Raw genomic sequence first — 12,801 nt, forward strand, 5'->3', positions numbered from 1 at the left:
CATGGCACATGCACAGTGAAAAGATGTGTCCTCAGCAAAAATTTCATGGGCTGGGAGGAGTTATCCTTGTCTTCAGCAGCTACCAGTTGTCAGGAAAATCTAGCACAGCTATACATGGTAAAACATGCTGAAGAAAATGTTATGTTTCTCTAGAAAAAAAAAGAGTTTCCAGGAAGACCTGTGATTCATGAGTGAAAGGAGGGTGACAGCAGAGGACTAGGCTAGCAGGGAGTAAAAGGTTCCAAATGATAGGCTCTATCTGGAATCAAGTCTCCCCACAAATCTGGAAGAAACACAGCAAGAGACAAATAAACCCAAACACATGAGAGTTGCCAAGAATAACAAGAAATAAATTTTCTTTTAATATGGATTATATAGACTCTAGCATTAAAACAGTGTTCCCCTGAACAGGAGCACCTCTTCCTGTCCCTGCTGAAAGCAAGCAACAGAAAGACTTCTAACCACTTCCCAACCTGTATGAAAGTTAGATTTCTATATGCTGTACAGTAGCTATGTTACCCAGTTATGTATCTATAGCAATGTATATTCACCTCTAAATACAGAGTGGAGACTTGACCTAGTCCAATTTCCAAGCTCTAACGTCTCATCTCCATCCTACCTTCCTCCACACAGGCAATTTTCACAGGTATCCCAGCATGGAAGCCCGTGGCTGCCAGTGGCTTGAATGTCTTTGAGATCAAGCTCTCAGTACCCTCCTCTCTACAGAAATGCGCACTCTCCTTCATTCCTAATCTCATGAGCCTGGAGTACTTGGGAGTAGCATCATCTTCTGAGTAGGGGTGCAATGCTCCTATATGTGGGACAAAATTCTAGTCACTGTGTAATTTGGAATTCTCTCTCCTGTATACTGGATTAATATAGAGAGATTTAGCCCATCTAGGGCTAATTTTGACCTCATGTGGAATCTGTCCATGCAGGGTGTCTTCCCCTACACAGAGGATGTAACCAGTTTCTTGCTGCACACAGCAGGAATGCAGGTCCTGGCGACATGGTCCTACACTAATTGTTCTGCTCTTTTTCTGAGACGTCTGCCTCCGTGCAGCAAGCTGTCCCCAATACTGTGTGACCCTGGCTCTGTGCAGCAGGGCAGTGCTCCTGCAAGGCTGAATGGTCTCTGTTCAGCAGAAGAGTTTATTATGTGAGGGGAGTGAATGCCTAATCTAGCAAACTGGCTTTCAGTTACTTGGGAACAACACAGAGATCCTAGAGACAGGGTCTTGCTGATCCTCTGCTGCAGTGCTCCCGTGCCCCACAGAATCATGCCCCTAAAAGTCACACAGAGTGATTAATACAATTCAGACTACTCTTCCCCACTTACCCTACCCAGTCTCATCATGAAAACTGCCCATATAGCTGGTAATGTTCTCTATATATCTAGAAAACAAAGTTCTTGAGCAGACCAGACATCCAGTGCTACCACAGTGAATTCTTCTGCCCAGGCTGGCCTGTGTAAGTGCTTATACCTGCAGATATGTTTACCTTCCCCATCAGCACCTGGCTCTGTGCAGGTCAGCACAGTCAGAGATTCTGCAGGAAAATCCCAGGTCCCAGATAAACAGGGATCCCAGATAATGATTCTATTCCCACATCCGATTCCAGTTTGTGACCCCTTCTGCTTTGTGCAGGAGCTTCCAGGTCAGGAGGTAGGAACACAGCTGGAGATATTGAAAGCAGGCACAGCAGCTGGAGAGTGTGGAGGTAGCCAGACCCAGACAAGACACCAGGACAAGATAACTCATTGCAAGTTATCAGTAATGTCAGGCCACACAGGTTCTTCATGGGCTTTCTTGGGCGTAGGAGTGGAGGCAGCCATAATTACTGCTCCCTGGAACTTGCCTGGAATGGGCATCAAGAGATGTCTTCAGTGGGAAGGGAGGGACAAGAACAGGGGAGAGGAGAGGAGGAGGAGTAGAAGAGGCAGCACTCTGTTCCAACGTAATCTTCTTGAGAAAAGTATAATGCCATACTAAATCCAGAATTCTTCCTTTTGGTAGAAGACGTGCGTGAGGGAGGCAATGGGCTTGAGATAAAGAACTTCCCAGAGGTAGTTATAAATGATCTGTTGCCATCCAGGGACAATGAGGTTTGCCTTGGGCTCAGGACAGCTCATCTCCCAGTTCTGTCACTTCCCTGAGGCCAGCAGACACAAGGAGGAGACTGTGCTATCACACAACAGTGGCTCAGGAGAATCGGAGAGGCTCAGGCTGACCAACCACATCCGAGCTCATACTCATGTCAGGCAAGAAATCTAGGGCAGGAGTCCTAGGGCATAAAAGTGAGATGAGATGCAGCTTAGGGCATCTACACCATTGGAGAGGACTATGTCCTGTCCCCATTTCTATGTCTCTTGAGGGGCAAAGCAAGAGAAGGTGCAGCACATTTATAAGGACCTCTGGGAAATGAGCATCTCATGGCCTGCCAGGCAGAGTATGAGAGAAAAGGGGAGAATCCCATATCTTCAGCAACAGATTATAAAGATGACAACAGCTACCATGACAGACTAGCAGAGAGAGTACGCTGTGCACTGCAGCACCTGAAGAAGAGGATGTAAGGGAAGGCATAGAAGCAAGGAAATGGTGGGGAAATCATGAACAAGAAGCACTTGTCTTGGACTGTAGGTAGTGGATGATAATTTCTCTTCTCTCTCTTCCTTTTCCTCTCCTCCAGTGGGTAGCTCACAGAGCATCAGGCCTACGCTGCTGCTCCAGGAGCTCTCTGCAAGGGAGAGGCAGGGGCTGCCCGGATCGGCGGAGACGTCTAGGAGGAAGGCCAGCCAGCTGGCGGCAGATCTCATCTGAAGACAAGCAGACACACACAGGCTGACAGATAATCAAAGCTTCCTTTGAATTCTTCACCAGCAGAACAGTTAGAGGTACATCCTTCACTGCATCTACAGAAACTGTTGAAACTGCTGAATCCTCATATACATGAGGCAAGCAAAGCAAGTCCTTAGGCTTTCATGAATTTCCTTCTGGCTTTATGCATGTACATTACATATTAAAACCACTTGTTTGCTGCATGCATAAAAAATCTAGATTGGATCCAGCTTCTATTCATGAACAGAAATACTGAGATATACTCTTTAACCTCAACGGAGTACAACTTTGAGTAAGGGTGTGTCTGGGACTACTAGACCATGATCGAGATCGAGGAATAGAGAGCTATCATATTTCTTGGTAGTACAATATCTACTTCCCAGTTTGTTTATCATGGCATGTGTATTAGCCCCGAGACTGCATTGCTTTAGAACTCTTTCAAAGTCCAGGGAAGTTACTACATGTGGGTTAGGGTCTAACTAGTTAGCTTGGAGATGCTATCAGATGGCTGCAGCTATCCTTCTAGGCTAGCCTGTGATACCACTCACCTTGCATGACCTCGTTCTCCTTGCAGACAATGCGAGAGCATACCTCCTTGTTTATTATGTACATGCGACGCACACTGCGGGATCACCAGCATCAACAGCAGAAGGCCCAGAGACACAAAGAGACAAAAAAGAGGTACAGGGAATAAACATATATATTCACCAATGAGCAGGCAAATCCTAAGTTTTTATGATTACTTAGCCTAGAATAAGGCTGCTTAATAGCAAAGTAATCTTTGTAAAGACTTAGTGAAAACTTAAAATCATAGAAAGGCTTAGGTTGGAAGGGACCTTAAAGATCACCTAGTTCCAAACTCACTTCCACGGGGAGGGATGCCACCCGCTGGATCAGGTTGCTCAAAGCCCTACATTGAACCTTGCCTTGAACACTCCCAAATATGGGCCATTGACAACTTCCTGGGCAAGCTGTGCCAGTGCCTCACCACCCTCTGAGTAAAGAATTTCTTCCTGACATCTAAATCTCTCCTCTTCCAGTTTAAAACCATTCCCTCTTGTCTTATCACTATTTGCCCATGTAAAAAGTTGCTCTCCCTCTTTTTTATAAGCCCTCTTTTGGTACTGGGCGCTGCAATGAATTCTCCCTGGAGCCTTTTCTTCTGCAACCCCAGCTCCAACTCAGCCTATCTTCATAGGAGATGTGCTCCATATCTCTGATCATTTTCATGGCCCTAGAAATGACCAAATACCTTAAAAATGGATTACAATATAGGCCACAGACTCTAGTCATTGTGCTGTTTTAAATAATCACCGTAAAACGACACTCTGAGGATAGGATTCATCTCACCGGTGGGTTCACAGAGAAAGCATCTGATCTTCAAAGAGAACAATTGCTGAACAGGACATACCATTTCTGGGCTGTTTTTAGGGCTTTTCTTAGGGACTGCTGGTTTCTTACCTTGTAACACAGAGGTAGCTGATACACTGCTTTACTGGCTTGTGAACAGAGTACAGGCGCGTGCAAGGGAACTTTTCCTCACGACAATCTGGGAACACACACACAAACACGGAGGTGCAATCCAGCATCATGGCCAGGTGCACTCATTCTGGCACAGATATAACTTAACCACTAGGTACAGTCCTCCAGGCTTCTAGGGAAGGATCCCAGCCTCTATTGTCACTCTCATGGGAGAGATGGGGGCGGTTTAGAGACGAGGAAAATGGTACCGACATTTCTGATCCCCTTGCTTCATAAGCTAAGCCCACTGGACACTCAGAATACAGAAGGCACATGTTGTAAAGGGGACAGACACATATAAACAAAAAGTAAATTTTAGTTGCATATTTAAGACGTGTTTCTAATGGATGTGCAATTATCACATTCCAGGACACAAATCTAGTTCCTTTCTTTTCTGGACAATCAACCCTGTAGCTAACTACAATGGATTCTCTTGCACTTCATTCTGAAATGCCAGGTTTTGGCCACCGACACAATATTGACCCATTGTATCTGGTCTGCTGATCTCCCTTCCCAGGCATGCCACCCAGGAGAAGGCTTCAGCCTCCACTACCATCATTCTCCAGTACTTCTAACTAAACGAACAATTGAAAGCAATTTTCCAGCAGACAAAGTTTCGTACCCAGCCAGAACCTGCTTGGAGAGGTAAAAGGGTGGGTGAAAGTGGGTCTGGGAAGTTTGCAGGCAGCAAATTTAAAACACACCTGATGAAGCCGTTGTCATTTCGCTGTCAGACTGAACTGGAAGACAGAGAGTAGCAAAGTTAGTTAGTTACCATGATTCCTTCCTAGACATCAGCTTAATCAAAACAAATACCTGGAAAACTCTTTCAACAGCCCTCCATTGTAACTTCTAATGTAGAAAAAGGTTTCATTGTTACTGATATGAAACCGTAAGGCACAAATCCAGTGTGAGTCTAGTGCCAGCTATGCAGTCAACAACACAAAAAATTTGCCTAAGTTTTCCCATAAAGCAGTACCACTACTGTTCAAAATTACACTGTGAGAACATTTTGACTTAAAAGATCAGGTAAATTTCTTTAGCTGCTGTAATTACCATTTATCTAGACAAGAGGGGATGGAGTTTGACTGCCCTTCATAAGGAACAGTGACACCTTTAAGAAACAGCATCCCAAGACCACTGGCTCTTTGATGTCCATGACACGGGGTCAAAAAGAGGTTGGTTTGTTATTCTCTCTGATAAAGCAACCCACCTGTGCCACAGCAAACTAGTACATTTTGTAATTTACCCAGTAACAAACTGGAAAGAAGTTCAGAGAACTGACTGCCAGGTGCAAGTTCATATCAGCAGTTACAGAGGACTTTTACTTCTGCTCAGATGCCATAGTATCAGCCCAGAAGCATAGACAAAACGTGTCTTAAAGAGAATTAATCCTTTGGGTGTGGGGCTTAGGGGCAGTCAGAGAAGGCAGGATTCCAAGTGTGCAAGCGACTGTGTGAGGAGAGGGAAGGAGGGTCCACAACATGTGGCTGAAAACTGAGAATAGACTCACCAGGAGGGAGAAGCACAGGTGGTATGACGGCTGCATCTGGAAAAAGAGATGTGCTGAAAGATCTTAATTTGAGCTTCCAGTCTCTTTCCTCCTGCCAGTGTTCTGCTGATAGCTCACCAGTCCTGACCAGTGGCCATCTCACATCTGGTTCATAGACAATGCTGATTGTAGTGTTGTTATTATCTGATTTGTCAGAGTAACTGCAGGCTTTCCCTGTAAATATGCCGGGGGTGCTAGAGCTGATTGGATGCTGCAAAGCAAAGATGGGTCCCAATGGCACGTCCTTTGTGAAGAGTTTTGCTTGATCCCTCAATAGTAAGCCCAAGTCTGCTGTAAAGGCTTCACTTTTAGTCTTTTAACCTTTAGATGTAGGTCAATCACCACCAGTTTGGTCTGGACACTAAGTCCTATCTACCATCCTACAGACTGTCAGGCCTCATACACTGAACACAGTTGCCTTCACCTCCCGCCCCAACCACGAAGATCATCTATCTTGTAGATACAATCTTGAGCTTCCACTGTTCTCTTTCAGTGTTGTTGCATGGCTCTCTGACCCACAACAAATACTGCAGCCAGTTGATGAGCAGAGTCAGGGCAGAGGACAAACTGTGGAGCTGATGTTCTAGAGAACAAGACACCACTCTCAGATGAGTTCCCCTACGCTCAGAGCACACTCCCCGGAAACAGCCATGCATAGCTGCCTCTCTTTAAACCATAGCATTGACCACATGTGTTGTCCATCTCCCTGCCCTGCCTGGTCTTCACCAGCTCAGAGGGATGTGTTTGAGAGACTTCTCCAGCAGAGAGAGAAACCATCCCCAAGGCCAGTGGTGCCAGATTTGAAATCAGAGTGGGGTTGGAAAAAGTGGGGAGGCTCCTTCTTGAGCCTCTCTTTTCCTCCATTGCCCATTGTCGCAATTGCCTACACTCCCATCAGCTCTGTGTCCTTCTCCTGAGGCTGTCTCCACTCTCTAAGGAAATACACTGTGTGCTCTAAGTGCTCATCTTCCAAGTCCTCCATCTACCCTTCCCTTCACAGACATTTTGCTGCCCCCTGTGACACAGCCACAGGCACGGTGCGGAAGACACTACTGAAAGAACAGAATCTCCACTTCCCCACCCCAACAATGCTCAGGGTTTGCTTTACTACTTTCAGGGGGTTTTTTGGCACCTGTGTCTCCTGAGCACTGAAGCACATCTGCTACCTGTCAGCAGACACACACACACAACCTGTGTCCCAGTTTGAACCTGTCCAATTTCTCACCCTCATCATTTAGTCTCTTTGTTCCTGCCACCTTCTCTGGAAGCCAAGGATGTGTGAGCTTTGAATTTCATGGCTTCCTGCAGTGAAAACATCTTCAGGGAGCCCTAGTACACCAGACGAGATTGGCATTTCCTTGGAGAACAGACCATTAAGTCACCCTAAATTCATCTCCCTTTGTGGAGCACAGAAAGGACTCCCAGACAGCCATAAATGCTGAAAGAATGTGGCTATGTGTCAAAAGTGGGAAGAGGAGTTTCTGGGCATAATGGGCAATTTCTGGGTCTGTGTAGGCAGGAGTAGTGAAAAGGGAAAAAGAAGCATGAGGATGCCAAGAAATGGGAGCTTACCAGAGCTGCTCTCGGGGCTAACTTCACCTGGAAAAGAGAATGTCCTTGAAAAAGCTTGTCTTTACTTCATGGTCCCTTACACAGCTAGCCAGAGCCAGCTTGAATACCTCTGCTGCCATCACAGGTTCATGAGACAGTGGGATCCAACCCAGCAAATACGTAATCAAACACGGTACCCCCAACCCACCCATATCCACTCCCTTTTCTGGTGACTGGCCTGGGACCAAATGTTTTAGTGCACATGTTCTATCAACCCTTAGTGAATTCTGGATATTCTGCATATTCTGACTTCTCAGATATGGCCACTGTTGGCATCTTGATGGGAAAGAAAGTCTTCTGAAATGAAGGTCCTGAGGGCTCTTGCAGCAGAGGAGGAGGGAGGCAACTCCCAAGACCTAGTTTGATTGCAGAAATTCATCATTGGATGATTTTCTTTGAAAAGCAACTGATAGCAAAGCTGGGGTAGGGATGGAGAGGTAAAGCATGGAGGAAAGGATGCTTGGAGGACATGTGTTGGGCTGGCTTCTGAATAGTTTTCTGGGAAACCTCAGATATTACACATTACAGTATCACAGCTGGGAGATGTCTGAAAGCTTAGCCAGGGGCTTCAGGTTTGAAGAAAAGGCAAGCCCTTGTGGTCCTTTTGGATGCTGAAGCATGATGCAAATGTACACTCATTTTATCTTACCATGTCGCAGAAATGGATTAAGGTCCAGAGGGATAAAGCAAACAAAAACAAAACAAAAACAAAGCCAGTAAGAAAACCAGTCAATATCCTTTCCCAGTGGCCTCACCATGATGCTTGTGCACCATTTTCCCTAGGATTTTTCTGAGCAGTAGTAGACTTCCCCAAGCATATCATGGTTGAAGACTTACCAGCTTTTGTGGGTCTCCCACAACCCTTGACTGTGAACATAGCTCCATACCCTTCAGCTAAGTGTTCAGGACCCCTATCCTAGAGAATTGTTTGTAAAGAGCATGTAACACTTAGCAGGTTGTCTTGGAGAGCTTGTTTAATCTTCATTGAAAGGTAAGCTCACAACGTCAGAGGCCAGGGAACAAAGAACAGTATTTTCTAATAAACAGGCTGTAACTCCACAGGACAACTGGGTCACATGGGCAAAATGCAGCACATTAATGTGTCTGTAATACTCACCAGCTACAATTTCTGGTTCTTGCCCATTGACCATCCATGGAAACCAGTCTGCAAGAGAGGAAAAGAGGGGAGTGAAGAAAAACAGATTTTCACAGTCTGCAGGCTTTGTGAAATTTTAATGTTTATCTATCCAGGAGACACCACTGCCCTCTGCTGAAGGGAGAAATGCTCTCCACTCTGCCTCAGCCTCCATTGCTGCTGGCTGTGTTTGCTGTTTAAAGGGTTGCGGATACAGTGGGTTCTGATCCTATCCCTGCTGCTTCCATGGCTAGGCACAGGGACAAGTTAGTAAATACCTCCAGATCTGCTACCAGACTTCGCCCTTCTGAAACCTCTTTTGATGCATTTTGGAAAAAAAAAAAAAATCCATGTGGCCTTCCTGCTCTGGAGGCTGAGCAAAATCCCTATCTCTATTTCATAAAAGAGGAAACTGAGTAATGGAAATTACTCACTTACGGTCATGGATTGAGTCACTGGTACAGTAAAAAGCAAACTGCAGGTTTTGTAGCTCCTTAGGCAAATCATCCAGCCTGGGTATGGAGCACAGAGCAGATAATCTTTCCCTTCTCAGCCCCTGGGTGAATTGGAAAGGGGAACGATGAAGGCTTGGCTGTGCATGCTACGTGGAAATTGAAGCTGGGCTAGACTGTTTGTTTGTTCAAATATAGAGGGTGACAGAGCTGTTTCCTTACAGCAGCCAGGAATAGGAAAATATTTCCTGCTAGCCACAGACGAGGGAAATGTCTGCATAACTGGGGTGGGATGAAGGAAAGAGTTGGCAGGAAAAAGCCAGTGATCTGGGGCACTGCAGGGATGTGTGCAGCCCAAAAATCAGTACATCCCACTAGGTCTTGTGAACTCAGCCTGTAGCTTTCTGCTCTTAAAGGGAGCACTGTGTGGGTAAAAACTATCAGGTGTGGAGTTTTTGTCATAGTTCTTCCACATTCCAAGGGCAGTTACTTGCAGGCTGCAGAGGGTCTCTTGGGACCCTACATAATCCTGCTCCACAGCATTACAGGAGTTGCTGGACCCTGATACTCTGTTCCCCACCCAGCTGCCAGCAAGGGCTCAGCTGCTGGCAATTTACCCAGGGAGAGCCAGACATGTATAATAACTTAAGTACACAATTTAATACAGCCCACAACTTTCCCTGTTCTGGTTAATCTCTTAATTGTAACATGTAGAGAAGAAAATGGTGTTGAGCACTTTCTCATTTGTTCCTCCTGCAAAAGGAAGGATGCAAATTCTGAAACCATTGCAGAAGCCAGAAGTGCTGGATTTGAAGAGATGTAGAAAAGACAGGGAGGCTCCTCCCTCCTTTCTAACACTGAAAAGTCAGCTATTACGAATTTTGTTTTCCCCTAGGAGTTGAATAGAAAACCAGTCCAATTCTAAAACAAAAGGACATAAGTGAAGTGAAATCTCTGCATACCAGGCAAGGACACAAAATGGGTGATTTTCTTATCCCACCTTCAATCACTTCAATTTATATTTACTATGGTACCCAATAAATAAGCCTTATAAACAATTGGACTTTCTTATCCAAGTTGCAGCAAATTCATCCTTGAGGTCTAGAACTGCAACCCTAACTCACCAAATCTGTAGCTTACCCAAAATCAAAAGAAACAATGAGAGACCAGCTGGTGATTCCTATTATTTCCCAAGTTAAACAAACAAACAAACCCAAAGAGAAGTGCTAAAACAAAATACACAAAAGTATGAAATATTCCTTTCAGGCTTCCTTTATGCATAATAAAAACCACAGCCTTTTTTTCCCCCCTCTTTCAAACCATAGTCCACCTATAAGCTCATCTCTTAGATGCCTCACCTCCCTGCTTCTCAGTCATAAACATGACATCGTCTATTGTGCATCTTTACAGGAAAAAGTGCTATTTGAAGCAGAATCAGGTTTCAACATGAGGGGAGGACCAAGGAGGGTATTGGAATTACCTGATTTGAAAGTGATAGGTAGTCATCTCTCTCCTACATACAGTCTTTCTTGGACAAAGCTTTGTCCTTTCCTGAAATTAATCTTCTTTCGCTACCTGTCCTGAGTCTCCTGACTATAATGTCTGATGCTGCCTTCTTGTTTTGTTTTTTTTTTTTGTTGTGCTTTTATTTTGAAGAACAAATTTTATCTGAATTTTTGCCAAAGTATCTCCACAAGGACAAAGTCATGGAGAGACAAAACAGAATAACAACAACCACCACCACCAAAAGCAGAGAATGGTCTGAACTACAGGGGTGAAGTCTCTCAAAACAGCTGTACAAATACTACAAAACCTCCCAGCAGTTGAGTGGCTTGGAATGAGGTCATTCCAGCAGGAACTGCTAGTGACAGCAAATGTGTCACAACTATGACAGAATAAATTTTGCAGAGCACTGGGAAATGCCCTGCAGATCATGCATACACAGGTGGTACAGCAGTAAGCACAAAGCACACCTAACCCTCTCTCCCAGCTTGAACTGGATGTTTTGCTTACTATAACATACCTCAGTAGAAGCTGTGGATCTGTCTCTTGTGACTCCCAGTACTTACTGGAGAGTGTCACAGATGGCAAAACATTTCCAGTTTCTAATTTTTTCCTTACAATCCTATATCCAACTTACCTCTCCTGTTCAGTCCTTCCCCCTTCACTACCCCTCTACATATCTCTGTCCTTAGGTCATTGTGCATTATTCTGTGTAGGAAACTCCATGGGGCCCAGATGGGGAAGAAATCCTTCCCCTGGGCATAAGGACTCACCAGCTGGGGACAAGAAGAGTGTTAAGAGACAAAACAGTATACAGGTTCCAGAAGTCTTCATCCCTGTGGAGTGGAGGAGAGAACAGAGGAAAGCTAAGGCAGACACTGGTATACCCTCCCCTATACCTCAGAAACTTTGCTTGTTGTCCCCATTTTCCTCTCAAGGCCATTTGGTCTTCCCAGCCTTCCTCCTATTTCCCTCCTCATGTCGCCAGTTTTCCAGGTATTTGTTGAAACATTCTGGACTGAACTGGTAACACCACTTGCTCTGTTCCTCTTTTCATCTCCCTTCTCCAGCCCCCATCTCTTTTCCCATCCAGGTGGCTAAGCCCTGCTCCGCACACACCCTCAGCATGCAAAGAAAAGATTCCCCCCCGTTATCTCCCTCAATTTTCTTCTACTTTTCAGTTATTTCGAGGAGCACTGAGAGAAAAGACAGGGTCCCCATCACTTACTGCAGCCCTCAGCCTCCACTCCCTTCAGCAGCAGACGCTCTGTTTTTCCCCTTCGGCGCCCCCCCACTTTGGCTATTGGGTAAATCACATGCAGCCGCACCCAGAACACGTTCTCCTTTTGGTTGTCTTCAAAATACAATTTCTGGGAAAAGGAAAAAAAAAAAAAGAAAGAAAGAAAGAAAAAACCCCAAGAAGCCAGCGAGATTGAGGGATATGGTATCATCATGCATGTGGAATGAGGGGGGGAGCGAGGAGCAGCCCACACCCTCATTCCAGAGTTTATTGTCCTCCGAAGGGGCTCCTCCCATTCCCCCAGGATGGCCCAGCACCAGGGATGGATTCTTGGGTCTGCTTTGCACACTGGTGTCCCGTTTCGTCCTGCCCTTCTATGCAGCTTCTCCTCAAGCCGCTACCTCTAGCTACGTTTCCCGACTCAGCTGCTGCCTCTCCCCACCCCAGTCCTTCGGTCCTCTTCCCTGTTTCCCTGCCTGCCTGTGGTAGCACAGGGACACTGCGGAGCCCGCATCCCGCTCTCCCGCAGGACCCGCCCGGATGCTGCCCGCGGCTCTCCGCCCGGCGGGACCGAGCAGGGCCGGCGGCGGGGCCGGGGCCGGCGGCCAGACGGGCTGGCAGGAGGACATCGGCGGGCAGCGACAGCGGTGACATCACCCCGCTGCCCCGCTGGCGCTTCCCGGCGGGATGGAGGGACGGGGCTTCCCGCTGGACCAGGCTCGGGGCGGGCAGGGAGCACGGGGAACGGGAACAGGTACCGGCCACGGGGCCCGTCCGGCAGCGCCGCTGCCGTTCTGGCCTGAGAAAGGCAGGGAATGGAAAGAAAAAAAAAAAAAAAAAGTTAAAAAGTAGGAAAATGAGAGAGACACAAACTTGAGAAGGAAGACGACGACGAATGAGACCTGACCTTCACTGCCATCCTCCTGACTCCCCTGTGCCTCCAAGCACGG

General features: G+C 46.3%; 1 protein-coding gene across 1 annotated transcript; it reads right to left on the minus strand.

The window, feature by feature from the left end:
* Positions 1-329: 329 nt before the first annotated feature.
* MFAP5 (microfibril associated protein 5) lies at positions 330-12,098 on the minus strand. Its single transcript, XM_032098923.1, has 9 exons — positions 11,840-12,098; positions 11,385-11,447; positions 8,639-8,686; positions 7,483-7,509; positions 5,872-5,907; positions 5,063-5,098; positions 4,299-4,386; positions 3,386-3,459; positions 330-2,815 (listed from the first exon to the last, which is right to left on the minus strand). Exons 1-9 carry the CDS (start codon positions 12,063-12,065, stop codon positions 2,697-2,699), a joined length of 717 nt encoding a protein of 238 aa, XP_031954814.1. The 5' UTR covers positions 12,066-12,098; the 3' UTR covers positions 330-2,696.
* Positions 12,099-12,801: the final 703 nt, after the last annotated feature.

Source organism: Corvus moneduloides, chromosome 2, assembly GCF_009650955.1.
Source record: "Corvus moneduloides isolate bCorMon1 chromosome 2, bCorMon1.pri, whole genome shotgun sequence".
NCBI classification, from domain to species: Eukaryota; Metazoa; Chordata; class Aves; order Passeriformes; family Corvidae; genus Corvus; species Corvus moneduloides.

Bases quoted from the DNA above. Each gene is read 5' to 3' on its own strand.
- MFAP5 (XM_032098923.1), bottom strand. From the start codon at position 12,065: ATGATGATACCATATCCCTCAATCTCGCTGGCTTCTTGGGGTTTTTTC. The intron at 11,448-11,839 runs GTAAGTGATGGG...TCCACTCCACAG, and splicing joins AGTGGAGGCTGAGGGCTGCA to GGATGAAGACTTCTGGAACC. The intron at 7,510-8,638 runs GTGAGTATTACA...TCTCTTTTCCAG, and splicing joins AGAACCAGAAATTGTAGCTG to GTGAAGTTAGCCCCGAGAGC.